The sequence below is a fragment of the Nymphaea colorata genome, chromosome 1 (assembly GCF_008831285.2).
Source record: "Nymphaea colorata isolate Beijing-Zhang1983 chromosome 1, ASM883128v2, whole genome shotgun sequence".
In the NCBI taxonomy this organism is placed as follows: domain Eukaryota; kingdom Viridiplantae; phylum Streptophyta; class Magnoliopsida; order Nymphaeales; family Nymphaeaceae; genus Nymphaea; species Nymphaea colorata.
This window is the reverse complement of record NC_045138.2, coordinates 3,287,663-3,315,129: the sequence shown is the minus strand read 5'-3', so window position 1 is coordinate 3,315,129 and position 27,467 is coordinate 3,287,663. Positions and strand designations below refer to the sequence as shown.

The 27,467-nt window shown below is 39.9% G+C and overlaps 2 protein-coding genes across 6 annotated transcripts; both read right to left on the bottom strand.

Moving 5' to 3' along the window:
• Window positions 1-60: 60 nt before the first annotated feature.
• Window positions 61-8,019, bottom strand: LOC116246500 (glycerophosphodiester phosphodiesterase GDPD4). 4 transcript variants are annotated; one of them, XM_031618409.2, is made up of 10 exons: window positions 7,509-8,011; window positions 6,846-6,932; window positions 5,768-5,865; window positions 4,963-5,023; window positions 3,203-3,283; window positions 2,909-3,001; window positions 2,613-2,702; window positions 2,405-2,532; window positions 1,124-1,304; window positions 61-406 (listed from the first exon to the last, which is right to left on the bottom strand). In XM_031618409.2, exons 1-9 carry the CDS (start codon window positions 7,668-7,670, stop codon window positions 1,142-1,144), a joined length of 963 nt encoding a protein of 320 aa, XP_031474269.1. In that variant the 5' UTR covers window positions 7,671-8,011; the 3' UTR covers window positions 61-406; window positions 1,124-1,141. The 4 variants fall into 4 exon arrangements, with proteins under 4 accessions (XP_031474269.1, XP_031474270.1, XP_031474271.1 ...); XM_031618410.2 differs by lacking the exon at window positions 61-406 and adding an exon at window positions 422-771; XM_031618411.2 differs by lacking the exon at window positions 61-406 and adding an exon at window positions 422-768.
• Window positions 8,020-9,508: 1,489 nt separating this feature from the next.
• Window positions 9,509-24,295, bottom strand: LOC116255426 (sucrose-phosphate synthase 4). Of its 2 annotated transcripts, XM_031631243.2 has the most exons (15): window positions 23,346-24,295; window positions 22,990-23,261; window positions 18,851-18,940; window positions 17,839-18,059; window positions 16,577-16,640; window positions 14,875-15,383; window positions 14,135-14,324; window positions 13,480-13,611; window positions 13,251-13,382; window positions 12,746-12,922; window positions 12,335-12,388; window positions 12,169-12,231; window positions 11,199-12,068; window positions 10,881-11,008; window positions 9,509-9,950 (listed from the first exon to the last, which is right to left on the bottom strand). In XM_031631243.2, exons 2-15 carry the CDS (start codon window positions 23,179-23,181, stop codon window positions 9,683-9,685), a joined length of 3,090 nt encoding a protein of 1,029 aa, XP_031487103.1. In that variant the 5' UTR covers window positions 23,182-23,261; window positions 23,346-24,295; the 3' UTR covers window positions 9,509-9,682. The 2 variants fall into 2 exon arrangements, with proteins under 2 accessions (XP_031487103.1, XP_031487112.1); XM_031631252.1 differs by lacking the exons at window positions 17,839-18,059; window positions 18,851-18,940; window positions 22,990-23,261; window positions 23,346-24,295 and having other exon boundaries at window positions 16,559-16,640.
• Window positions 24,296-27,467: the final 3,172 nt, after the last annotated feature.

Genomic DNA, 27,467 nt, shown 5'->3' with positions numbered 1-27,467 from the left:
CGATGACGAAAGGGCGAAACAAGTCTTGAAGGTCAAGGGTTTTTTTCCCACCACGGAAGATGAAGAAGAGGCAAAGCTCGGCAGTTTTCATTGGAAATTTCACCACATACAGGTCAGTTTCACTTTCATACAGTATCAACGACATTTATGAGTACGGAGAGAAGTAATACCATCTTCCCTGATCTACTAACTAGCAAATGAGGGACAACCGTTGCAACGCCCTAATTGCCATTTTACAGTTCCTAAGCTACACAATCTTGTCCATCTTCCCTGCGTCCAGGCGCAGAAGCCAAATGGTACCACACTGGAAGGGTCGAATGAATTAACCGACAGAGTTCCTCGCTTAAGACCAGTAGAAATTGCCTGTCAATTTATCTTAACAAGCTATTGAGATTTCTGCCCCAAGCTTCACAGAAAATAAATAATTCAGAATAGTAAATGAAGCATCTCCTGTTTTGGTAAAATCTAACAAATCAACAACCACGTTCCACTGGAAGCATTAGCAACTACCATAGAAGAAGCGCTTTGATCTAGAAAAAAAAAATATCTTTTATATTCTGGTAGCGGTTAATTGATCTGGGAAATTGAACATAAGGAAAATGAAGACGCCCAGTTAGAGAACAGACAGGAGAAAAATGCTCGAGAACACTTGTCCTATAAGCTAGCTGATATGATAATTGGCGCCTCTGGATTTTCAACTTTCCAGCATCCACGTCCCAAATTTTTTTTCACTTTGCAGTGAGCGACAGAAAAGATGTGAAGCGATGCCTGCTATTGAGTAAAACACAATTTAACGCCCTCCTCTTTGCAATGCATAAAATAATTATTAATCATGTACACAACGTGTAGCATTCTAACATGCTTTCCAAATATCTTTTAAAGCAAATACAATCACATGATCATGTACGTCTGTGCTACAGGTGCATTTTACACCAAGCACCCCATAACATCAACTATATTTAAAAATGGAACAAAGCAAAACCCTGCAAGAAAATTACATTTGCCAGGGGGCAGAGAGAGACAGAGAGAGTTCTGATCCTTCATTCATTTGGCATATGGCATATCAAGATTATCCTAAAAGAGAATGGCCAATAAGAATGCAGAAAAGGACTTGAGTACTTACTTGAGAGAGACGAGAGGATCAAGGTAAAAAGTCATTTTCTAGGCATTGGTTTTCAATCTCATTCATTATGCGTTGTAGTCTGGTAGGATGGCCTGTTATGATATTGTCGACATGCTCAAACAACATTCTTTTCATGGAGTCTGTATCATCTACCGTCCAGGCATATACTTTCCGGTTGACTCTGGAGGCAATAACCTTACATGAGAGAGAGAGAGAGAGAGAGAGAGAGATCATGCACATTGCACATGTATACAATATGCACCATAATTTCAGACTGTAAACTAAAAACAAGGCAAATAAATGAAGCTACTACCTAATCCAAAAGAAACCATAATCCTATCTCACTTCAAACCTCATGCAGACACTTCACTTGGCATGCACATTTTGAGAGAATGCAATAGGGTTGAGAAACACACCGAGCAGCAAATGGGATGGCTTGCCCTTGCCCAACCTGTTGGTTGTCATCTGGGGCTAACTTTTTTTTTTTTTTTTTGAATTAAGCATGCCCATGTTCTGTAGCCAGGCCATAAGTTAACACCAGCTCCTCTGTATACTTCCACTGGGCATGGCCGAAAGGCCATGAACAGCTTGACTGAACTAAGCATGGATTGGAGAAGCTGTTGACCAGCTCAAGCAGGTAACTGGAGGTTCGCTGCCAATTTAATGGGTTAGGCTGATATTGCAGCCCAGGGCCCTGAGTAATATGACTCTTAAAAACACACACTTCTCAAACAAAGGTGAAATTAGTGATATATGTGGTTAAACCTCATCACTAATTTTACTTAGTCTTGTTTATAATCTTGATGGCTTCTTCTACTCACTCCTCATTGCTTTTAAAATATTATTGTCAGTTACATTGCTCTCTCAGAATTCATATAAACGTTTTCAATTGTAACATTTTAGTGAAGAGTTTGCAATTAAGATGGTATTGATGCTTTATTACTTTCAATTACAAATATCTATACCTCCCTGCATACCTACATTAGTGACACTAAGCATATCCACATGCTAATCTGCTACCATCTAAATAGATCAGTTAGCAAGACTATTGCTAGCAATCAAGTTAGAAACCTCATTTCCTGCCACTAACCTCTCCAGATTGAAATTCAGGGTAATTATTCATGATTGAGCTGTTCCAAAAAAGTAACCTAGTTTCACTTGATAATACTACGTGGACTTTAAATGGTAGCCACAAGTGCAACATTTGTGGCTTTTTGGTGAATATCAAGACAAAGAAGGTTCAACAAAAGAAGTCCAATGTTCAGCAAGAAACCCTCCTACCTGTGTAGCGTTCTCACAAGTGCTTCATCAATCAAAGGATGGTAAACACCGACAACTTGAGAACCTTTCATCCGTAACAAGTTAGTTCTAACACCAGTGGATGGATCCCTCATGACGATATACCCAACCTGAAAATGGATTACATATATCAGTACTGCTTTCCAGGATATAGACTATAGAGATATATGCTTGCCGGCAGAAGACTTACAGGAACATCTTGAGATAGTCTCATCACGTCCCTCACCAATGTGTCACTTTTAGACCAGATAAGACAATTATTGCAACCAGCCTTGTTGATCTGCCACAGTTAATAATGAGAACATCAGATGTGATATCAAAGTTGATATCTAATCAACCACAGCTTAAGGCTGAATACAAGCAAATCTAACACACAGTCTCTCTCTGTCCCTGAGATGTATAAAGAGATCACTAAACTAAATATTATTGCATCCAGGCACTATTTACAAATAGCTTCAATATCATGACGTAGAGAAACATACTCACAGTGGAAAGTATATCTGCAGCAAGGCCCTTTTCATACAATGGAGGGCCAACTTTAGCATCTAGAATAACCTGGCGAACTGACTTCGAAACCAGCTGGAGGAAGGACATTAAACTCATGTTAGCACATGGAAGTGAAATACGTAACATGCAGAGTAGCCTCCCTACAAGAGGATTCAGCCTGAACCTTTACCTAAATTTGCTTCATATAATATACCTTACATTCAGAATCTAAGGATTAGATTTTCTCTTCCAGTTAAAAACCTTCATTTAGAAACCAAAAACATCTATAACTACCTTTAATGCCTCAGTGACAGAGGGAACCCATATATCTTGATTGTTCTTGGGAAATTTAATGCCTGAACGGAGCTGCTGTATCTACAACCACAAACTAAAACATAGTTGCTTCAGTAACATGGTCAATTATCGCAATAAGAGATGCTATGCCATATTTGCTGATCTTAGGAAAACAAATGAGATGAAAATGGGGAAAAATGAGTTGCGAACTGCAAGAGGCAAGCTCATCAAACCACAATTTTACAACGTGAAACTAGCACACAATCGACAGTGTAAATGGACCATCTGATTCAGTTCTCTAGTCTAGCATTAAATTACTCTCTGGCCGTCACATTACACAGTGTGGCGGGCATTTTCACATTTCCAGAATATCCACTATAGAGGATGACTATGTAAGCGCTGAGATTCTGATCTACATCCACAATTTTTTAGGTTTGACCTCCTAGTATTTCAACCCATGGTCATCAGCATCATTGTTTGCAATTTCCTCAAGAAGGTTTCTTCCCGAAGTTGTATAAAATTGTGTTCTCATCAAGAAAATCTAGATAACTCAAAATTTTAAAAATAATAAAATATAAACTTAATACTAATTTTCTTACAAATCAGACACACTCATAGAATAAATTTTTAAAAGAAAAAAGGAACATATACACTTAAAAGGTCCAGTGCGGTTGCCACTTTGTAAATTTTAAAAATATATTCTGATTTTTTAAAACCAAAATAGCTTTAGTCAATGATATTGGGGAAAATATTGCCATATTTTTTAAAGTACGATAGAAAAAGTCCTCATAAAAATCAACACAAACCAGAAACAGTTTTTTTCCCTATAATTCTCCTCTCAAATAAATTCAAGTAGGATTACTTATGACAAAATAAGATCTCATGCCTAACTAGAAAAGGAAACAGAACTAAGACAGGTAAGCAAGGTAATAAACAATTTAAAAAAAATTATTATGATCACCTGCATTAACTGCATAAGGAGAAAACAATGGGAATATAGCACCCAATAACATAAGAAAAGAATGGTCAAAGTCTGTTTTGATGTTCATTGGAAAAGGAGAAATAAAAAATGATAACATTTGGAAAGAAAAATGCATGATTAATTACGATATGTACGTTACAGTGCCGTTAGCTCTTTATGAGATACTTTGTAACTTAGGGAGCGAAGAGCAAGGATCTCTGGCACATACATTATTGGAAAGAATAAAAAAGAAATTTCCACAAAATCATGAACTATAGCTAAAGTGTGGTTCAAGGTAGTGAACCAGCATTTTTCTTGAAATAATAGAGTTCCTCTAATCATTTTAAATAAGAAGCTCAATTTTAAAAATCAGAATATGAACACCTGAGCTCCATATGTGTGCATCTCTCTCTCTATGTATATAATATAGGACGTTTCTGGACAATGTCGATTCTATGGAAAGATCCATGTTTTAATTGAAACTTCAAATGCTCATGTCAACTGAGCCATGTATGGGGGATTTCTTATTTTATTTGTGATCAAGTTAATAAGTTGCAAGTCTCAACTTTACATTGACCAATTATGGAGTTCCAATGAAGGAAACCAATAGTTGCAAGTCTCAACTTTACATTGACCAATTATGGAGTTCCAATGAAGGAAACCAATAGTAAAAAAGGAAGACAAAGGAAAGGAGTTGATAAACCAAATACTTCAATGCACCAATGAGTTAAAACTATTGAAACGAGAAAGTCAAACGTAGACTAAAAAAAATTTTTTGCATTAGATCAATATAAATCACCTCGTTCATGCTCAGGTGCCCAACTTTTGTGGTAGAGTTACCAGATAAAAGCTGCAATTCCCTGCCTGTGTCATATATCTGTCATTTATCAAGCAGAAATCTTGAAGAACCACTATGAAAACTAAGACCCCTAGAAGACAAAACAACAGTATTTGTACAACTGATTTTATTGGCCATACTATCTTAGCTGCCAACATTAAAAGGCAAATGCAATTACTTCAAAAAAATAAAAATGTCCATAATAACCTGATGTGGTCTTTAAAGTTGCCTTCTGTATTAAGTTTATCACCTCTAAGTAATGAGAAGCATGCAAGCCATGCACATCCAACAAGTACCTCCGTTAAGGTAGCTAGATAGACAGGTGCATATTACATCAGACACGTGTCATTTTTGTATTTTCCTTTTGTCCCTAACAGCTCCCATACAGACCAGAATGAAAAGGCACAAAGGAAAAGTTAGGAGAAGGAAGAAGAATCACTGCACGTCCATCATTATGCTTGCGTGAATTACACTTTACAGGCCTCAACAATTCATGAAGGGTATAGTTACAAACTATTGGCAAAAGAAAGCATTCCAGTATTTTATTTCTCCTAGCACAAACAGATCATGGCTCAGCCTGTGTCAGCCCACAAAAGTATGGGTGAGACTTGGAAACAAACCAAGCCAGCCCCAGGCTGAAAATCCCAGCCCAACCTAACCCACAGATGGTTGAGCCCAGATAAGACAGCTTGTTTCCACCTTCAATGTTATGAACAACAATCAAATACGCCAAACCTTTAAAGGTGTTAGAAGGATCCACATATACCTATCATGGAGTGCAACCAAAGCCCCATCTGAAGTGCGAGAAACATCAATCTCCACACAATCCACATTAGAAAGAAGAGCTATGCGATATGCCTCCATCTGTTAAGAAGGTGAAATCATATGCACCATCAGTTTATCAAAATAATATATCAAAGCTAGGCAAAAGGTACTGTCGGAGTAAAGGATCATCAACAAGGGTGTTCTAGTGTGTTGTAGATTCTTATCCAAGACTTGTATCGTTTGATGATACTGCCATGTGAATCATTAAAAGCATGTGAAATATATGGCACCCAAGAATGAAAATGTTGCAAGGGGACTGGAGCAAGATACCATGAGACGAAAGTTCTATCTAAGGAAATTCGGAACTATTATGTTAATATGTCCAAGGTCCAGTATTGAAATCATTTTATAGGCTTTTCCTTGACTTTGTCTGTGTCAAAAAAGGAACTCAAAATACCTCAATTGTTTTAGCACAGGTGCAATTGCCGGTGCTAAAAAATTAAACCATGCTTTAATATTCCAGATCCATAATGATTTATCATTTCAATGAGTTAAAAAGTTAAAATACTACGCCTTGCATTTTAGACTCTTATAGTACGGTATTTCAATATTCTTCTCCCCTTCAAGAGTATAATTAGCTGGCATTAACATTTTAGTTCATACCACCTTAATTAAGATTACTTAGTATGAAGCTATCAAATAAATTAAAACTAAAAAACTCATAATTGAACTTATCTAGCATACGCCAACATGAGCAGCAAAACAGAAACCACCTTATGTAAAGCTTACTCATTTTAAATATAAGAAATAAACCTTTTTAAAATACCAAGTTAAAGATATTCATAGGTTCAATTTTCAATATGATCAATGATTGGTCTCATGCAAACCGAAATCTAGAACTAAAAGGAATCAAAGGACTCAGAGCTTGAATCATAATTGCCGTAACATTAACCAACATATTCCCATACAGTTAAAAGCAGATCCTTGCTATGAAAAGCAAATTATAAACAGTAAAAGTGATCGAAAAAAATCTCAGAAGTAACAATGTACTAGAAGAAAATTTGAAGAAAAATACGCACAGTGTTGGGGAACGCCCTGCTGGAGTCGCCTCCATGAGCACAAACAAGAGGAACACTTTCTAGCCAACCACACTTTCTCGATTTCACCTAAAAGAGAAATCATGCAGAAAATGGTAAGAGATTACCACGTCACTTTATATACACTCTGTGATACAAGAATTGCATAGATCAGTGATCTAGGCGCAACCGTTCAATGATCAAGCTGTTAATTCAATTTCCAGCCAAGCAATACATAGAAAAGCTGCAAATTACTCATCGGTCTATTCCTACTCGCCTCGCATCTGCATCGTCCTCACAAGTGTGACACCTTCACCAACTCATTCGTGAATAGAAGCGGCTGATGCAATCATGCAGTCAACTGAATGGCATTTCCTTCAACAACTCGGTACTTTGATCCTAAAATGCAATCATGCACCAGCTACATATCAACAGCGCAGTGTCTTGGAAACTAGAAACTACATTGGATCGGCAATCCCTTTCTTCTCCCGCGCACAAAATTCCATCATCCTCGGGTGGGCATCATTTTTCTCCTCATAGCATCAGAGATCAAACATCCAGAATAGAAAACCTGATTCGCCTCCAAATGAAATCTAAAATCTCCCCACGAACCGGTGAGGAAAAACCCCTAACTATCGTACGGAGGGGAGAGGAGAAATGACGCACCTCGGCGGCTCTTCGCAACCAGAAATGGAAGAGGAGTGGAGGAACGACGGCGAGGAAGGCGACGATAAGGAGGAAACGGACGACGAGTTTCCGGGTAGCGATCCTCTGATACCGCTTGGAGGGAAGACGAGGATGCCTCCCCCACGCTCCCGATGCCGCCATTCTTTGTCCTCGGCTCTTCCCTCCCGCCACGCAGAAGTCGGAACCCCACGGCCCTGCCGTTTACGAAACTCGACTTGACGAAGATCCATGGGTTTCGGTTTTCAAAATCTTTTAAACGGAATTCAGATCCGATGTCAAATTTATGTGTGATCAGGAAATCATATTCACATTTCCGAGTTTGGTGCATAGGAAGAAAGAAATTTTCAACGGAAGAAAAGGCATAGTGTTTTTCGTGTGCATCAAACGGGCTTTACAAATAAATACCTAAATACCCTATGGGTGTGGTAGCGTAATGAACGGTAAAGTAGTCTTTCGTTAATAAGTAGTATTCGAATCTTAAAAGTTAGAACGGTTATTATTACATCTTAATGTACTTTACTTCTAGACCATAAAATATTCCAAAACATGCTCCTTAAACCCAAAGAAGCAGGCACAAGGAGAACCACTAGCCTTTTTTATAAGAAAGAGGATTGAATGAACCACTCATTGATATATATATATATATATATATATATATATATATATATGGCATACATATGAGTTGATAGTTTGTAGGCATTAACTCTTATGTGTTGTAAAAGAAGATATTGATATGTTGAGGCACCGATCGCCTTAGATTATGAGGGATGAGAGGAATGAACCACTCATTGATATATATATATATATATATGGCTGGCATACTAAACATTATAGGAGCTGATAGTTTGTAGGCATTAACTCTTATGTGTTGTAAAATAAAAGAAATTGATATGTTGAGGCACCGATCGCCTTAGATTATGAGGGATGAGAGGAATGGACTTGACTTTTACTGCAGTGATGGGATTAACCTCCCACTCACTCGAAAAGAAAAAGAAAAAGAAAAAGAGATTTAAAGATGAGTTAGATTTCTTTATCAATTTCTCTAATCGAATTTGAAATCAAATGGTAATCGGATATAGTCGATCGATTTACTTAATTAAAGGGGTATGGGATGGAGGGACATAAACCCGGGCATGGAGTATGAGCCAATCAATTGGTCGGATCTTCCATGGCAGTCTTTGTTCAGGCTTATATCTGCCCCGATCCATCTTGTCTAGTTTGGACAAATGCAAACCTCGATCTGATTTTTATCTAAAATGAATGTACTTGCCTAGTTGTTCAATACCTATGCTCCGGAACATATGTAAATATTTATTTAATTAGAAAAACAGTGAGTGTGTAGAACATACGTTTCTATATATATATATATATATATATATATAAAAGAATATGGTGTAATTATATCCTATATATAATAATTGGATATAAAAAGAAAGTAACTCCAGACCACTAGGTCCACATACAAGAATAGACTATTTAAATGGAATTATTATGGTACCATTTTACTACCTACCTTAAAGATGTGATGCAAAGAAAAAGTTCATGAGAAACGTATATTAAGTTAATCATTTTTTAACTTATACAACAAGAACAAGGTATTATTGGATATAAAGTGTCATGAAAACATTTGTCTCAAGAACACAACGTTTTTTTATGAAACGATGTTCTCTAAAATTATTTTGCATGTTTCAACGATACTAACTGTGGAAAGATGAAAATTTTCAAATTGCAATAATTGACAAGATGCATGAAAAGGTTAAAATAAGTGAATGAATTGTTTGATTAGAGGACCTTGCTTGGCTTGAAATGAAACACGAACTTCGTGATAAATTGGGAAAAAAGTTGTTGAAACTGAATCTTACCGATATATTGTGAAAAATTTCTTCGGGATGATTTTAGGCTATATAATTTCTTTTTGTGATAGGGAACCGAATGATGGCCAATTTGCAGGTATCCTGAAATTCAATAACCCAACAATCTGGCAATGGAAATTTCCCCATTATATATAATTATTTGACGGTTCTTTCAGGCATCGATTACATAATATCTTTTTCTATTAATTTGATTTATTTTTTGTGCCGTTTTCGCTATAGGCAAGAGATTATCTGATTTAGGATCCTCTGCAGTAGATGCCATGCGCCAGTTGACCGGAATTAGAGCTTCTTCAATGCAGCAGAGATATCTTGGGCTGTATAATCCTTATCGACGGCACAAATATTAGGAGCATCCTTAGGCACCACATCCTCCATCTGGTAACGGCCACTACCACGAAGCAGCCTCTCACTCCCACATTCAACGGTTCCTCTCAGAATCAATGTCTTGTGGAGGCCGGGAAGGAGATGCTCGTAATCAGTATCGCCCTTGTCCCCGACGAACACCACCATTTTTGAGAGATCAATGCCCCACTGAACCGATAGATACCTACACAGTAATCAATTCAATTAGCTTAAGAAGCAGCTTGACTGATAATACGACAATCAGATGACGGATAAACAAACATGAAAGTTATTTTCAGGGATCTCGTGAACCATGCAAGCTCCTCCCCGTAGAAGTGTAAGAATTTCTCAGCTTTCATGATCTATTCCATGTACCGTTCTGCCCATAGAAATGGAGGAATTCTCCGCTCTACTGATCTATTCCATGTACCGTTCTGCTCATAGAAGTGTAAGAATTTCTCAGCTTTCATGATCTATGTACCGTTGCCCATGACACCATGCATGTTGCTGAGTCGAGTTTAAACAAGTCGAATTCCTACAACTTGAGCTCCACGAGTCTAGCTATACTGGTGAGTGTCTGAGTTGGCCTCGACTAATTGTTCAGGTCCTAGGTGACTTACACTCAGGACATGAAGATGACCACTTTTTTTTTTGGGGTGAGCGAGAGGTGTTAACCCCCACCGCCCAAGCAAGGCCCGAAGGCCCCCCCATTCCCCCTGCCTCCGGGGTCCTGAGCTGCGTCGGTGTCAGCGATAGCAACGGTGCACCCGTCAGCTTGGATACCGCGCCCTATCGCCTTAAGACACAGGAACATAGCGCCCACGAGAATCAAACTAGAGACCTGCCTTAATACAGGCCCTTAGCTCGACCAGCTACGCTATGCCTCTTGAGGCTGAAGATAACCCCCACCACCCAAGCAAGGCCCGAAGGCCCCCCCATTCCCCCTACCTCCGGGGTCCTGAGCTGCGTCGGTGTCAGCGATAGCAACGGTGCACCCGTCAGCTTGGATACCGCGCCCTACCGCCTTAAGACACAGGAACATAACGCCCACGAAAATCAAACTAGAGACCTGCCTTAACTTGAAAATGAAAGTTTACACAGTAAAAAAACGAACTTTTAGGTTGTGAGAGCTGACCTTAGTGCCATTGATCTTGATGCGAACAATGGAACCACGTTCAAGCGTGAACAAGAATGCGTATAAACCACGTTGCAGCGAAAACCTCGCATTCGCAGCTTTTGCTTCAGATCGTCAACCCTCAAAACCTGTCCAAAATCAAATTGAAAGGTTCAAATGCTTCAACTTCAACCCTATTTACCAGCGACAACTACACACATATAAATGCACTTGCTGGCGACGCGCACACACACATATATATACGAGATCTGAATTGGTAGGCGTCAAAACACTTGGTCTGCAGTGATTGGGAAAAAAAAAAAAACTCGGTTCCCTCACCTTGGCTCCAGCTTTGACGGCATAACGGAGGCACCTCGAGCTGCACCCTTCGTCCTCCGCCAGCACGTCGTCCTCGGTCGCACCCTCCGTCCTCGCCAACCTGGCCACTGCTGATCGGACGCTATCCTGCGGCCACCTGTACCCAATGTGAGACCCGTAATCTTCATCACCCTCCACGTCCTTCCAGGGATAATAGACCTCCGCCCCGCTGCAGCAGATCAAAGCATCGAAAGCCTCTGGCTCAACATGGCACGATTTGAGCGCCTCCCAGGCCTCCGCCAGTGTGGCGCCGGTGGCTAGGATGTATCCGGTTCGACTGTCCCCTCCGGCTTCAGTTATCTCTCGTACGACCTCCGACAGTCTCCCACTTGGTGCCCCATCCTGGCCATAGCAGTCGAGGGCGATGATGAATAGGCGTTGACGGCGTCCTGGCCGGAAGAAGCCGGGGGTTTGGGAAGGTTCGCGGGAACGCGCCTTCGACGCTGAGCGGAGAGCGGAGAGGATTAGCTCCCGCTTGGAGGTAGTGTTGTCGTCACCGTTGGCTTTGGCGACATCGACATCGAGGGAAAAGCGAATGGAGAGGTCCTGAACGTCACGGAGGGAGTCGCTCATGGGCTCCTCCTCCTCCTCGACGGCCAGGCGGGCTGGGGTGGAAGCGTCGGGGCCACGCCCGGAGGGGCGGCGGGCGCGGCAATGGGCGACGTGGGAGAGGTAGTTGCGGCAGTGTTCTGGCCAAGAGAAGCGGGAGATGTAGCGAAGGCCGTTCTTGCGACAATCCTGCCACAGGGACTTGTCCGAGACGAGGCGAAGCAGCGCGTCTGCGATTGCCTTATGGTCATGGGGATCGATCAGGAGCCCATTGTTCAACGCCTGCAATAGTGGGCAAAGAGAAGGTAAATTTCGAATTCATGTCATTTAAGAATCATAGCTACTCATATGTGAACTTGTCTTTATGACTTCCAAGTGTTACCTTGAGAATGTCAACCGGTCCACCATTTTTGGTTGCCACAACCGGAAGACCGTAAGCTGCTGCCTGCAGTCACGTTCAACAGTGTAGAGTTAATTTTTTTTTTTTCTTCCTTCGACAAGAAATATGGAACAAGCCGACCAGGCGACCATGTGTGAAGCACGAGTACCTCTATGAGCGTGAGACCAAAGGGTTCTACAAGAGCTGGATTTATGAAAACGCCCTGCAAAAAAATTCCAAAAAAAATAATCAGCAGGAGGATATCAGAAAGTTCTCAAACGTTTCTCACAGAGAGGCGCTTGAGTACAATACAGACCACCATCAAGGTCCTACCTCCAGTTACTGGTAGAGGAGGAAATAAAAAGCGAAGTGCACAAACCAGTGTCTTTTATCTCCAACTGATTAAAGCCTATAAATCACTGACTTTGAAGTTTCTCAAATTCTGTAGTTTTATATCTTTTCAGATTTCTTTAGAAACTCTAACCTAACGGTTCCACTTCAAAGGTGATTTAGATTCATTTGATGTTAACTGATTCTTTGGAATTTTTTCGCAAACGATTCAAATTACAAACCAATATACCTTCGTTTTTGCTGCAAGTCGGTATATTTCTGGCACTTCTGCCTGTTTGTGACGCTTGGGATATGCCACTTGCCCATACAAATCGTATTTGTCAATAAGCTTCAAAACGGTCGTCAGAACACTGGAGCTGGTCCCAGACATTTCTTCTATGTCATCTCTGTTTCCAAGGATAAGGGTCTGCTCGGCCAAAAATCATCAAGGTTGCTTCAGCAGTGAGAAATAAGGAAATCACAATGAAGCAATTTTTAATAGCTTATCTGCAATTCAGCAGAACGCAAATCCACTTTTTCTGTAAGGATGACATACGTTTGAAGGACACAAGTTCCACTACTTTGGACTACTCTGATCTAGTAGCAGGGTAGTCTCCCTCACCTCTGGAACATATCCACTTCTTCTCCCCTCTTTGAAAAACACATGCTCCAGGGATGATGAATCCACCGGCTGCTACGTTAAGTACTGGAACTTTCTACTTCTGAAGATATCAGAATGAACAAGACAAGCATACCATGTTTGCAAGCTCTCGCAATGGACGGCACTCTCCAAATGCTTTCAACAATGTGGTCACATTTTTTTTAGGATCAGGGCGAGAGAGTGCGAGGATCATTGGTTTGTGACGATTTGTGAAGAAACGCATAATCTGCAAAATAGGCATTTCAAAACAAGAGAAAAAGAAAAACAATATAGAAGGAGCTATTTCAGGCTTGATATGGGCAATTAAGGATAAAACCGCATACCTCAGACCATATAGGCGGTAGATTTCTTTTGCTCTGATTTCGGTCGGATCCAATCAAGGCTGCGATATCAGCATCTCCATCTAGCAACTCTTGAGTGTTCACATAGCTGAAATCCATACCCGGTGGTATTACCTACATATGAGAAACAAGCATAGCTAGTAAGCACATTAACGCACAACAAATTCAGCTCTAAACCCTAGACTTTCACCATAACATTGCCAACAAATTGCCCAACCAAAAGAATCTGTTGGATACCGATAAGCAGTGCTTTCCCACTGTGAGGAAACATGGTTGGAATTTGGAGAATAGAATTTAATGCCCATGATCGACACAAAGTGGAGTTCTACTGGTGCTTCACATTACTAAGCTACAGCACCAGCTGACATGATTTTTAGTCTAGTGCAAAGTGGTAGAAAAATATAAGTTCGAACATTGGGTTTGGGTACCCCATTAAGGAAACCACTTCCTCTATAAAGCACCATCTTGGGGGCTTGCAACCATTCAGACACGACTACGTTCCACAATTGAGAGATTGCTCTGGTAATCTACACTAGTAGTTGAGCTTTAAATGCTAATATAAGAACGGATTAGGCCGTGAGTGTTATGTGCATTGTGTGCTTGCACGCACTGGAGAGAGAGAGAGAGAGATGCCCACCACCATCCGTGGCATGTACCGCCCATGGCAGCTCACCCCTCTTCTGGCCCTCGCTCTCAGCTTTCTTTCCAGATTCACGTCGAACCCATCATAAAGCCCCCACTGCTCCTCGATCTCCTGGCGCGTGCTGGTCACCACCATCTCTGCGGAGTCTAGGCTATACTCCTCTGCCTCGATCCTTCTCATTATCCTGTACAGTATTCCATGACAAGCATTTGCACAGCCTATTCATGCAAGTATGCAACCGAAAGAATTTTTTGGAGCAGTGGAAACTTTTACCATATATACTAAAATGACTGGCACAAACAGGACCTAGTCATTGTATAACTTTCTGGATTTGTGAGATACATTTACGACTCCCTAAGATACCACAGACTTTTTCTGAGCAAACACGATTCAATCAGCTTAAAACATCCCCATTCACAACCAACATAGCCTCAATTTGCTAGAAATTCCATTTTGTTCCTCATGGCTTTCCTGATACTTTTTCAATCATGAACGTTTTTTGAAAGCATATAGCGATTCCCAACCTTGAGTTAAAATGATATTCCAGGGGCTTAAACAAACACAATTGGAAGAATTTGAGTTCACTGTTAATCAGTTAGCCGATTATCAGCAAACAAACCGGTCAGGATAGTGTCAAAATGTTTCTGCATCAAAGAACCTTTTTTCTGAAAAATGAGGAACCGTCAGGAGAACTCAATAACATGGCTAAAACTCAAGCTCTTGACAGTCCTTACCTGTACGTGCTGTTGATATCGTCTTTAGAGAGCCTCCCCTGCTTCAGCAACTGCTCGAACTTGTTCCTCCCAAGCGAGTGACCCGTCAGCACCATGGGCACGTTTAGCGCGCCGGAGAGCCAGGCAGCCACCTCGCCGGCGTCTGCGTAGTGACCGTGAATCACGTAGGGCCACACGTGACCGGACCCCCCGCGCTGTCGCTGCTCGCCGAGCGCCCTCGCCATGTTGGAGACGTGCGCTAGGGCGGCGTCCACGAACTCCGGAATGTGGGGCCACAACGATTCCTTGGGAATGTACTTGTCGCGAGGCCCGCAGGGAAGGCGGATGATGTAGGCGCCGCTGCCGTCGCCGTCACCCCAGGCGGCGTCCGTGGGACGAGTGAGCATCTCCGTAGGCTCCCCGTAGCTCCAGTCGACGTCCGGGGAGGAGATCTGTCGGGTCAGGAGGTCCACCCGGTAGACTCCCTTGGTCGCTGCTAGCGCCCTCGCCAGTTCCACCACGTATTTGACCTGCACGATCATCGAAAAGGTCACCTCTTTTGACTCACCAAGGTAGGAGTAAAGCTTCGCCTTGATTCCAATACTTGGAACCTTTTTGTGAGAATCTCTCCTTGATTCCAATAACTTGGAACCTTTTTGTGAGAATCTCTCTTAAAAAACAATATCCTGCTCCTGCTGCTCTCCCTCTATGTTTTGCCATTTACTGTTTTATCTTCCTTCAACGTGCAATTTACTTTTTTGGAGAAAAAAGATTTGCTCTTAATTCAAATGTGATCACATCAAATTTTAATCTCTATAAAATATCTTTGGAGAAGAGGCAAACTGTTTTTTTCATATAAGCTCGATCATTTCTGTAAACTTTTTCTTATCACTGGATAATATTAAAAAAAGAAGATGAAAACGCCAAAAATCAATACCATCGTGAAGAGCCACGATGTTTCCACGGTTTGCTGATCATTTTAATAAGTGAAACTGCTTTTTATAATATAAACAACAGAGTTAGTTAAAAAAAGTATTATATGAGTAACAAAAACAAAGGGCAGCCTTAAACTTATATGCTAGAAAAAGTCACAGCAGTGCGTCCAATACATTCGGTACCCGCTCGGATGGAGGCAAAATTATGTACCAAATCTGATTTCTGTATCAAACCAGCTTCAAAAGACTTGTTTTGTCAATTAAAATCTAGGTTACTAACAAAGTTTTCTTGACATTCAAAGAGGTTGGACAGCAGAATGAACAAGTGATAAGATAGTAAGCAGGTGGAATGCAGATTAGATTGAGATAAATCTGGACAAGGATCCAAATTTGTACAGCAAACAATAGGACTAGCAAAACAAATAGTTGAAGTGATTTTTTTTTCTCTTTCAAAATTGGATTAAAAAATAATTGATCTACAAGCAGAACAAATGAATCCCTAAGAGGATAAGGGGTTAGGTGGAGGCTTCAGCCTTTCAGCTGGCAGTGGGTCTCCGTCATTTAGCTGAAAATGAAAGATTCACTTTCCAAATTTGCACTAGTGCAAAATGAATGCCTATGAAATGAAGCCATATTAACATAATCAAACTCGAACTTAACTGATTTCTGCTAAAAGTCCAATGAGGTTAATTTGATATCTAAATCTAAATCTAGTCTGACCGGTTTTGATGCCCAGCTTGGCACCCCATGTTGGTACCCCATTTTCATACCTCCATTTATCCAATTACCTGCCCGCCAGTGTCAGAATCCCTGCCCAGCTCCATGTTCTCTCCACGAACCAATCCATGCAAACTGTAAGAAATTTAAAGTTCTTCTTAGTCATACAGCAAACCCGATCAACCCAATTCTGAAACAATAATTATATTAATGGAACTAAGAGCTGAAATATCTAAAACCAAAACAATAATGGACAACAGAACCATTTCATTAGTCTTGCATTTAATTGGCCATTGCAAATTAGGATAATGCAGACTCTAACCACATTATGCTAAGCGGAATTGCTCCTCTCATGCTGGACTGCTATCCATCTTCAACCAAAAATCCTAAGTTCAACCCCCTTAACTCGGGAGTACTTGAATGTCGAAACAACCGTTACAATATTAGATGTTTTTCCCTAGGGGCAGCTGATTCCAGGCAAGGTTACTCATCATCTCCTTTTATGGAGTGAACACGTGGAAGTGAACAAGTCGGTCATTGCCAACTGAAGAGGAAGTCATTGAATGATTATTGACATATCAGCATATCAACAATAAAACGCTTTACTTATCAGATCCAACAGAGTCGAATCTCCCTTAATGGCATTTGAGCTCGAACTCGGGTTCAGACCACAACCTTTAAAACCAATTCCAGATCTGGAAGACATAAATCAGCAGTGGCGGAGTTTGACCAAAAACAAAATTTTACTAGAAGCGGTTTCCAAAAATTTCCAATTAACCCCATACAAATTTCAGAAATTATATAGTAGCTCTCCGCAGAAACAATCTTATATCCGCCGTTGAATCAAACATTTATAGTTAAGTCAGCTATTGCCAGTGCTCTTCTGGGACTCGGTTTCAGATTCGGTCAAGTAATGCATATGGAGTCTGAGACTCTGAGTGCCACTAGTATTCGGAACCTTTCTTCTTTACCAAATCCAACAAATGGATCCAGCATTAATTTGAAAACCAGACACGTCTGACCCGCCGACGTTCCTAGGCAAGCACGACTCGGCATTTGAACAACAGACAACGGCTTTTGTCAGGCCAGGCCTCATAAGGAACAATCAAAATTTGTGTTACTAAGGTAAATTTTGAAATTTGATTGTGGTCCTCAGTGGGTTGACCTTTCAAATATCATAGGAGCCACCTCCCCCTTCGGCAAAGGTCTCAAGAGGAATAGACCCCGGGGGCACGGGAGCTATCCCTTTCAAATGTCGGGTGCGATCTCTTCGCATTAGAAACTAAAAAGAAGACGGGAGTTAGACTGCAATGGAGAAACAGGATGAACCGACCTGATAAGGACAATGTAAAGCCCTTTGCCTTCGTCGTCATCCGTCCAACTCTGCAAATCGGATCCAATTCGAGATATCGGACCCCTCACCGAGTCGCCGTGCGCCGACGCATCTCTCTCCCCTTCCGACAAATCCTCTGACAGGTCCTCCGCAGCATCTCTTCGCCCTTGCTCTCTCTGCTGTCGGCGCTTCGCCAATCGCCGTAAATCATCCCATTCAATCTGTTTACAAATTATGCCCGGGGCTTCAGCTACTACTTCAGAAGAGTACTTAAGTTTTTTTTTTCCTCTCATTATCGTTAATTGGCATATTCATTTCCACCACCTACCTATTGTTCATCCATTTTCATAATAAAAATGCATTTCAAATTAGTTCTTCATTCTTGCATGTGTATATTCTAAACCAAGGTTGCAACATCGTTGCACATAGCTACATTAACAAAAGAACACGAGAAGGGGCTTAAAACGGCCTTTTCCAAATCCTGCCTGATACGCGACTTCTATCAGGAAAATCGTCCTATATGAACCGATAGGGACGTATAAATGAAACAATACTAAATTTATTTGTTTATTTTTAATACAAAAAATAATTTAAATTCACTGGTACCGGCAAAATGCATCAGCCCAAATTGGCAGATACAACATACCGTTACATATATAATGCAGTATGACACAAAATAATAGTGTCCAAACTGATGTCTACAACATCTTTTAAACTGCTAACTGTAATTACGGCAACAAAAATAAGTTTACACTAAAAATTATCAATTGCCTATAAATTAAGTATAAATTTAAAGAATACCATGATATGAAGAAAGAAAAAGGTTCACGTGTAATCTTACAAGGACAAATCGCCACAGACGTCATATCGAGCACCATGAGGCAGCCGAGTAATTCTAAGGATAGAAAATGACCCCCAATTTTTTCACGTGGCAAAGCAGCCCGAGAATATTAACGCACTTCATGAGCAAGAGAGACAGAAGAGAAAAGAGGAAGGAAAGGAACAACTTTACCTGCTTCTTTTTCCTTGCAAGATGCCATATTCGCCAGCACATGTTCTCAAGCCGGTTATTGCGCTCACGCGAGTTCCTTGTCGCTATCACCTGCGTCAACAAGATTCACAACTTGCCATGAGATGCTTTCGAATTGCGATCCTACGTGAAGTCGTAAGTGGACCTAGTTTCCCCTTCTACTGACTATCGCATTGTATCATGTTGATTCGTTTCACGTTCCACTAGCCCCGTTAGCAAAACGACAATTAGCTGATAATATGAGCACATTTTACTTTATCACATAACGGTGACACTAGGGATACAATTGGTCGGGTCTGGTCTAAAAAAAATTGTCATTTTTTAATGAACCGTATCCTATTCCAATCCAGCCTCTGATACATTTTCCTGTGGTGGATTTTGAATCATTTGATGCTCTAGGTAAAAACCTTCCAATGTCTTGCACACTTCAAGAAACACTCAACTTTATCCCGTTAATAAATGACGTCAATGTAGATGGAACCATTACTGCCTCGACAGCACTAGCCTTGCCCCAGATCTCAAAGTAACTAGTGTGCTTAGTGTATGTAGTAAACCGCTTTGTATTTTGTCTTTCGTTCACAATTGAAAAGTATAAATAACTGACAATATCCACACGAGTATATACAAGCCTCTAGAAAAAAAACTTGAAAACCTTTAATATAACACTATTCTTAAGTTCGTCGATCAAAGACATGTTACAATTCAGTTTCTTTCAACGCGTGGGATCTCAAGTTTGAGCACTAAAATTAGGATTGGATATCAGACGTAACAGCTCAATCAAAAACTTAGATGATACATGCACTTCGATGTAGCGTATCTAATAACCGACTTCAATTTATACAAAAAAAAGGGAAAGTGATAAATGCATGGGCCTATAACGCTAGAAAAATCGGATGACACCCAATAAAGTTGCCAGCAGAACAAGTGGCAGTAAATTCATAGGATTATAACCCTCGAAATTTTTTAAAACGTTTCACTTAAGACTACTTTCAAGTCCTTTTTGTATAAGTACATTTAAGTCCACCCAGAAATATATGTGGTAAATTTAGGTTGTGTTTGATTTCTCATAGATCTCAATTTCGAGGAAATCTGAAATATATGATAGCTGAAAAAACAGTGGACTTCAGCATCCACCCTCAACGTAGATCTCAAATCCACAGTATAGTATGAAAGCATGAATTTGAGATCTAAGTATCTAACGCACAAGGGGGGTGGTTTAGATCTGAGATACACGGTGATCTCAGATCAGCTCACTGCGAACCTCAGATCCACGGTAATCAAACGTGACCTTAAGAAAAACGACAGCATACAAATACCAAAATCAGACACATTTACATATACAAGGAAGTCTGCATAATCAGCAGTATTTAGCTTGGTGGGATGGTGTAAAGGCCGTGCGGATAACCACTTCTGTTGACATAAATGTGAAAGATGTGCAGGCTCCACAATCCACTAGTTCTTAGAATGTAACCACTCCTTTCCTTATACGCCACTTTCCCAAGTCAAAAAGAAAGTTCGGATGCAATGTTTCTAACACTTGTCTGGGTGGAAAACCACATCGCCACAATGCCCAAACAGTCGCAAAGTGAAATCCGTAAACGTCGAATGGGTGGCGACCGAATATCGCGATGTTTTTCTATTTTTTCTACAGAACGAACTGCACGATTTATTCTGGAATATGGTTTAATCTATACGCATATGAATTAAGCAAATTTTCAAGATAAGCAACATAATACCATTAACTCAAAGTTAATGAGAAAACAACTCAGTCCATAAGATGTTCTTCGTGAACAAACATACTCAATCTTTAGTGCGGTGAAGTTCCACATAGACTGTCAACATATTTATTGGACAGAGCTATACCATGGAGGGTGCTATTTTTCCTAATTTGCAAAGTATCTCTACACTAAAGACACCATGATCCGGCAACATTGGACCAACAACCTTATATTTGAAGGAGACCAATTGTTTAATACACAAGAAGCGTCTCCATTGCGATGCCTTTTTTCTTTTGCTTTCTCAAAAAATTATGGCATAAGTTCAGCAGTTGAGCTTTAGGTTGCAAAAAACAAAAAAGAAATTATCAAATGCCTTCTGACAAAACACTGAAATAAGAAAAGAACAACGAAAATATGGATCAGATAACCAATCCTTCAACAGAAGATAGGTAAATTAGGAGCCACTTTCAGGGTCCAATGAGGGTAGTGGATTTCTTTTTTCTAAGCAAATTTGACGGGAAAACCAAGACTGGGAGAGCAATCACAGAAACCTTGGGTGTAAATTTTCAACATCAAGTCCTACACATACCATAATTTCGACTTATGCAAGAGGACAACGGATTTGTGATGTGAACTAAAGAAGGAGACAAAGACAGCACCGCTTGAAAGAAACAAAAACAATTACAAATCAGAAACACAAGCTTGAAGAATTTTGGTTGCCACGCTTCTTGTCAATAAGAAATATCCATGGCACCTTCAACATTATCTCTTCTTCCTTTAAGCATGTCCGCCTTGATAAGCGGCCAGACATACTGGGACCACCCTCCCTTGAACACCACTAGTTACAGGGATACTGGGACCCACTACATCTCGGCGAACAACGGGCTGAGTAACGACTTGGGAACTCATCCATAGTGTTAAATCTCACCTCTCTCTTGTCACCAAGTTTATACGTGGCTATATTAGTTGGCCTAAAGCTTCTAATTAAATGAGGTACATATATGGAGTTCGACCCACAGAGCCTGAACTCAAGATGGCCTTAACCAAGATCCCCTGCTTTGAAATCGACCCAAAGTCTCCTTTTCTATTTAGCGACGTCGTCAAAACCAAAAACGCACAAGTAGACGGGTTGGCCTTGGTTAGATAGAGCAAATTGCGTGGACGTAAAGGCTGCCCCCGGCCATCTATTGGCTGGCATAAAAGTTAAAACACTAAACAACTGGGTTTGGGTCTCGATCATCCCCTAACGGCCTTCTAAGCAACTCCATGCGTCTACTCCCCAATCCTACCCTAAATAACTAGACACTTGTGAAAGAAATAGTGCATAATATTGGAAAACGTGATGACAAGACGCCCTCCAAGAATTAAATCACTATATGCTTCTAACAGACAACCGAATAAGCTCGACCACCATACCGAATGAGAACAGCACCATGAAACCATCATTACCAATTGGCCAAGTTGCTGTCTCATAGATATTCTCTGGGAAATGTTTCCTAACTCGCAAGAGATTCTTTAAGAAAAGTGTCCGACGAGGTATGGCTAAGTTAATCTCTCATGCATTATTATTACAGGATAACATGAAGCAAACGGCCCACACAAAACGCAACTTGCATTTCTCATACTGGGTAAAGGCTAACAAGAAGTACTAAGCACGAAACTCTTAACTGTAATAACACGATATTGTGAAAATATTGAGGTTTGTTCATAACATTTTTTTATGATTCCTGCTAACACATATTAAAACCATTTTTTGTCGCACTTTTCAGAAAGGAAGAGACTTTAATCGGGAGGCCTACATTCTAGTAATATAAGAAAACATACTCAAACATGAAATTTTTATTATGCTGGCGGCACTGCTGAACATTAAACTTCATACTTTCTCACGCATTGTCCTTGAGAGTGAATTTTAAGTTCAAAAAGAACCTTTTTCCCCTTTTCTTGAATAAGGAAAGATATTCTTGTCGTATCATTCAACTCAAATACACCTGTTAAGGTAATAGATGATGATAAAAGTAGATCAATATACAACAGGGGTATATAAAAAATATTTAGGAGATGAAGCCTTCCTTTTGAGATTACAACCAAAAGCGGCCTCTCAAATTTAATTTTCCGTGACCTATCTCAACTTGTAGAGGTGTTTCTTTATCGTCTCTACGTTTGGAGTTCAAATCTTATCTTTAATGCTTTTTTGTCTTTATCGAACATCAGCTATTTCACACTTTGTTACCGTTTCTTCTTTTTATGATTTTTTTCAGCAAGCCAACTCAGCCTTGGCTCAATTTACCTCTAGCAACTTAAGCCAAGCTTACTGCTACTTACCGGAGGGTCCGTTGCCAAGAAATCAAGTTGGTAATTAATGAACCGATAAGGAAAAAAGGGAGGCGGCGTTTGAGCGGTTACCTTTATCCACGTCCTGTAGAGGTCGGACTCATCGAACCCCGTAACGACTTCCTCCACGAAGTACTTGGTGAGGTTAAAGACCCCTCCCCCCACCATCTCCACGCTCCGCCTTTCTTTACCTTCCTCCAATTTGGCCCCACCAGCGTCTAAAATCGCCTCCAAGTATCCATTAATCCACTCATTTCCCGCCATAGCTTCCTTGCCCTTTCCCGTCTCCTACTACCGCCTCTCGGTCACAGGCAATTCCAAAGGAAAAATCCTTTCCAATTCCCCTGTTCAAAACGGAGAACAAAAACACCACCTCTGTAATTTCACATTAACGAAACATGCGTCCACCCGATCACACAGAGACTTACCCTTTGAATCGAATGGTCTCCGAAATGAGAACTTCAAGGGAGGCCGGCTAATTGCAGAGAACTCCAGAAAATGGAACAGTGAAGCGGAGAGAGAAGTAAAGAAGAAGCAGAAGATCTTAGATTAGGGACTCCGGATTCTTACTTTCGAGGAACGGAGGCCTTCGGAAAGAAAACAGACACAATTCGATGGAAATGAACGTCTCGGGGCTGGAAGGGAGCAGAGAAGAAAATTCGCGGGAAAACAAAGTTGAAGAAAGATTACACGAAATTCCTTCAATCGATCGTTAAATAAAAAATCAGAGGACGCTGTTAGAAAGCACAGGTTCCTGCACCAGGATACCTGCAAGGAGCAAAGGGAACTAAAATAGACAATTCTCCATTTTGAAATCCTTCTCCAAAACGGAGGAACACGATAAAAACAACCGAAACACGCGCTACAAAAAGCCAAAAATCATCGTTCCTTCTAAATTCACGAATAAAAATAAGAAAGAAAGCAAGCAAAAGAAATAAACACGAATATCCGTTCACAGAGAGAGAAGAAAACCTCCAAATCCTGTTGAAATTGTTATGAAGCTGCACGTAATGAGAAAACACTAGGTCTCCTCTGTTAAGCGAAACTCTAGCTCCACAGACGATCAAAATAGAAAATAACGGGAAAAGGAAAGTAACTTCAATTTTTCCTAGAAATGGAAAAAGCAGTTCCCTATCGACCACGGAAACCGTAAATGCGATTATCTACAAGAAGAAACACATAAATCAGAAACAAGATGAAAAATAAAAAGAGAAAAACTAGCCACAGGGCGTCGGATATCGGCAAGAAGACGAAGATCTTCCACCGTTATACTCAAAGAAGGACCCCGCCGATGTTTCGAGGAACTCCTGAACTTCTTGTTAACGAGTTCAACCAGATTTGCAGCAGGAGAGAGAGAGGTTCGAAGCCGGGTGGCGCCATGAAGGGGAAAGCCTCTTGCTTTTATAGTCACGGATTTGAAGCAATCCTTTAATTCTAATTAATGAAATCCCCAAAGCACAATGGTACGCTTTCTTTTCCCTCTCACGATGGATAATTTTTTTTTTTAACGTAAGTTACAATAACACCCTTCCCTCCAAAGTAACTAACCGTTAACTCAGTAGGGGTTAAATAATCGAGTTGAGTTAAGGTCAACATATGTAACTATCAAGTGGAAATTTGTCTAGCCCTATTCAAATGAGTTGAGAGCCTTAATTTAGTTGAGTTGGAGCTCAACACGTAAGGATGAATATCAATTTTATTAAAACGAGTTTGCAGCCTTAATCTAGTCGAGCTCGAACTCAACTAGTAACGATGAATATCAATTCTATTCAAACGAGTTTCTCAAACCTTAATCGAGTCGAGCTCGAACTCAACACGTAATTGTCAAGTCGAGCTCGATGTTTCATTAGTCAAGCTCGAGCTCTAGTTAACTGAACTCGGGTTCGACTCGACTCGTGTTCATCCCTACTTAATACTAAACTTTGTCGGCGCCCCCAAATTTAAGGAAAAAAATCATTCCAGTTATGTAAAAATGTAAAAATTTTGAAAATCTTCAAAAATCTAAAACTATAATGTAAAAATGTAAAAAATTTGAAAATCTTCAAAAATCTAAAACTATAGTTAAGCACCATCAATAAAAAAATTCCCGGTTTATACGGGGAGTTGATACCTGCTAATAGAATCAATGACTACATAAATCCTAGTGCAAGGACAAAGCTGGAATTTTCATCTTGGAGAGGCTGAACAATCGAAGAATAAACTATAAAAGGGGTCAATATATTTTTCAAAAGTTCTTACAAAGAGTGAGAATATTTTCAAAAAAAGTTATATGCGTAAATTTTAAAAGTTCAAAATATATACTGGCGCCCACCCTTGGGTTAGAAGATGCTTTAAAAGGTAGTCATTTTTTTTATCGTGTTGATGTTTGCACACGCTAAAAAGAGTTCTTTTCTCTTTCGAAGAATATCATGGATCATGTTTTTGGCAATGTTTGGTGGACATTATTCTTGGGGTGACTCCCTATTGTATTGAAAATTGTGTGAAAACTCTAATTACTTATAACAGGGCTCGTTAAGTAAATAATTATTTTAGTTTGTAGTCTTTTAAAGCCGCAACCAAATTATTATAAGAAGGATTCAATACTTTTATCTAGAGTTCTATCTTCACATATATATGTGAGTCAAGCAAGGGCGAAGCCAAAAATTTTTCATAATGAGGGCTGAATTAAAGTTTTTAAATTATGACATGCTGAAATATCATTTTTCAAAATTTTTATATAAAACAAATAATTTTTTTAAAAAAAAATTGAAGTGGAGCCAGGGCCAGTGCGGGCCCCCTGCTTCAAGTGATGTTGATCTTTTTAACACCCACTATAAGAATTTAGTCATTTATATTTCTAGATTGTTGAAAAATATTCAAAGATATTAAGGAGTTGGTTAGATGATTAGTTATCTTGATTATTAAAAAATGAAACTGAATGTGTTAAGAGTACCTATTGAGATCCACCAAACTAGGAGTCTAAGCCCCAAATTTATAAGAAAAATACTTGCGTGCATTAAGCTGCAAACTGCAGGTCAAACTGGTAGGTTAATGAAAGTCTAGTCCTCAGTTCGATTCTCATGGGTGCTATTCAAGTCACTGGTGCTTATATTGCATCGCTTGCCAGCCGGTATGACTTAAAAAGGAGGGGAGGACATAAGTAGAACCTCCTTTTTTGACAACTTACCAAATTATATAGCAACGGGGCTGCTACATGAAGTTTAATTTTCTTAAAAAAGATTGGGTGGCACATTGACCATAATTATGCGCTAAATTTAGGTATAAATTTTTAATTACAAAGAAGTTAATTGATTCGCAGTCAGTTTTTTCCGAAATGAAAACTCAATTTTAAGAATGGAATTAGAAAGTGTTATCTTCTTAGGGGATGTTTGACGGCCTTGAAATTTGATTTTAGAATTAAAATTCTAGAAACAAAATTCCAATTTCAAATTGAAATTGGAATGAAAATTCCAGGTGATTACAGAATTGAAAATGATATGTTTGTTAAAACATAAATTCAAATTCTAGAATTGGTAATGACATGTGCTACAGAGAGAGAGAGAGAGATGAACAAATCCTAAAATTCTAAAATCATAATTTTGCCTCCTAAGGTACAATCGCAATTCTGAAATTTTAATTTAAAAATGAGCCTGTAATAATAGAATCAAAATTTTAGTTTGGTAACCCATCAAAAATGAGAATTTTAATTATAAAAGTCCACAACTTCGCCTCATCAAACACCCTTTATTCATCATGTTTATGAAATTCACGCAGAATTTAGTTATTTTGGTGTAAACAAAAACTAGACAATTTATGAGAAGATTAGACTCTTGTCTCAAAGGCTGGAACAGGTTCATAGAACACTGTAACAAAGTGTCCGACGAACATATCCCAATTCCCAATCCATCATATTAGTGGAACAGGAACAATTGGTAAGCATTGCCAGACAGCCTGACTCATATGAACATAAAATCCTTTTACATTGTTGAGTTATTGATCCTCCAAACAAGCGTCTCAGTTCAGGAATATATATATATATAAGGTGAAATTGACCGGCCATCAAGATTGGGCCGAATGGACTTGATCAAACGCACTGCTGCGATGCATGCATCGGGTGTGTCATGAGAGGCTGGATGTATATATATATATATATATATATATATATATATATATATATTAGAAAGAACGCCCAATAGGCTACCACCCTTCGGAGTAGTTGAACTAGTTATAACCTGAATATAAAAATGACATAATTCCATAATTAAGATTATACAGCAAACCTTTAATGCATTTGGCTTCCAATTCACAAGATATGAGATATAAATTCAATGAAAAAAATGGATTTATATGTGGAAAATATCTCCTTCTTTAACCTCCATTTTGGCTCCCCTTTTCAACACCCTCATGGTAAAAGTGTGAGACCACACTAGGTGAAGAATTGGACCGCGTACCAGCCTATGCCGCAGTGGGCCCGCACCCACCCCTTATGGGCTTAGTTGATCGAACTGTTCGAGACAGGACCTTCTGTGGGCTCGGCCGACACAATGGCTAGTTAGATATGGCTGAAAAGA

What these genes read in the sequence shown, in the direction of transcription:
- LOC116246500 (XM_031618409.2), bottom strand. Translation starts at nt 7,670, where the DNA reads ATGGCGGCATCGGGAGCGTGGGGGAGGCATCCTCGTCTTCCCTCCAAG. An exon ending in GGTTGCGAAGAGCCGCCGAG is followed by an intron (nt 6,933 to 7,508) that starts GTGCGTCATTTC and finishes TTTCTCTTTTAG; the next exon opens with GTGAAATCGAGAAAGTGTGG. An exon ending in GGCACCTGAGCATGAACGAG is followed by an intron (nt 3,284 to 4,962) that starts GTGATTTATATT and finishes TTGTGGTTGTAG; the next exon opens with ATACAGCAGCTCCGTTCAGG.
- LOC116255426 (XM_031631243.2), bottom strand. Translation starts at nt 23,181, where the DNA reads ATGGCGGGAAATGAGTGGATTAATGGATACTTGGAGGCGATTTTAGAC. An exon ending in TACCGCCTATATGGTCTGAG is followed by an intron (nt 13,383 to 13,479) that starts GTATGCGGTTTT and finishes CCTATTTTGCAG; the next exon opens with ATTATGCGTTTCTTCACAAA. An exon ending in TCAAGATCAATGGCACTAAG is followed by an intron (nt 9,951 to 10,880) that starts GTCAGCTCTCAC and finishes ATTACTGTGTAG; the next exon opens with GTATCTATCGGTTCAGTGGG.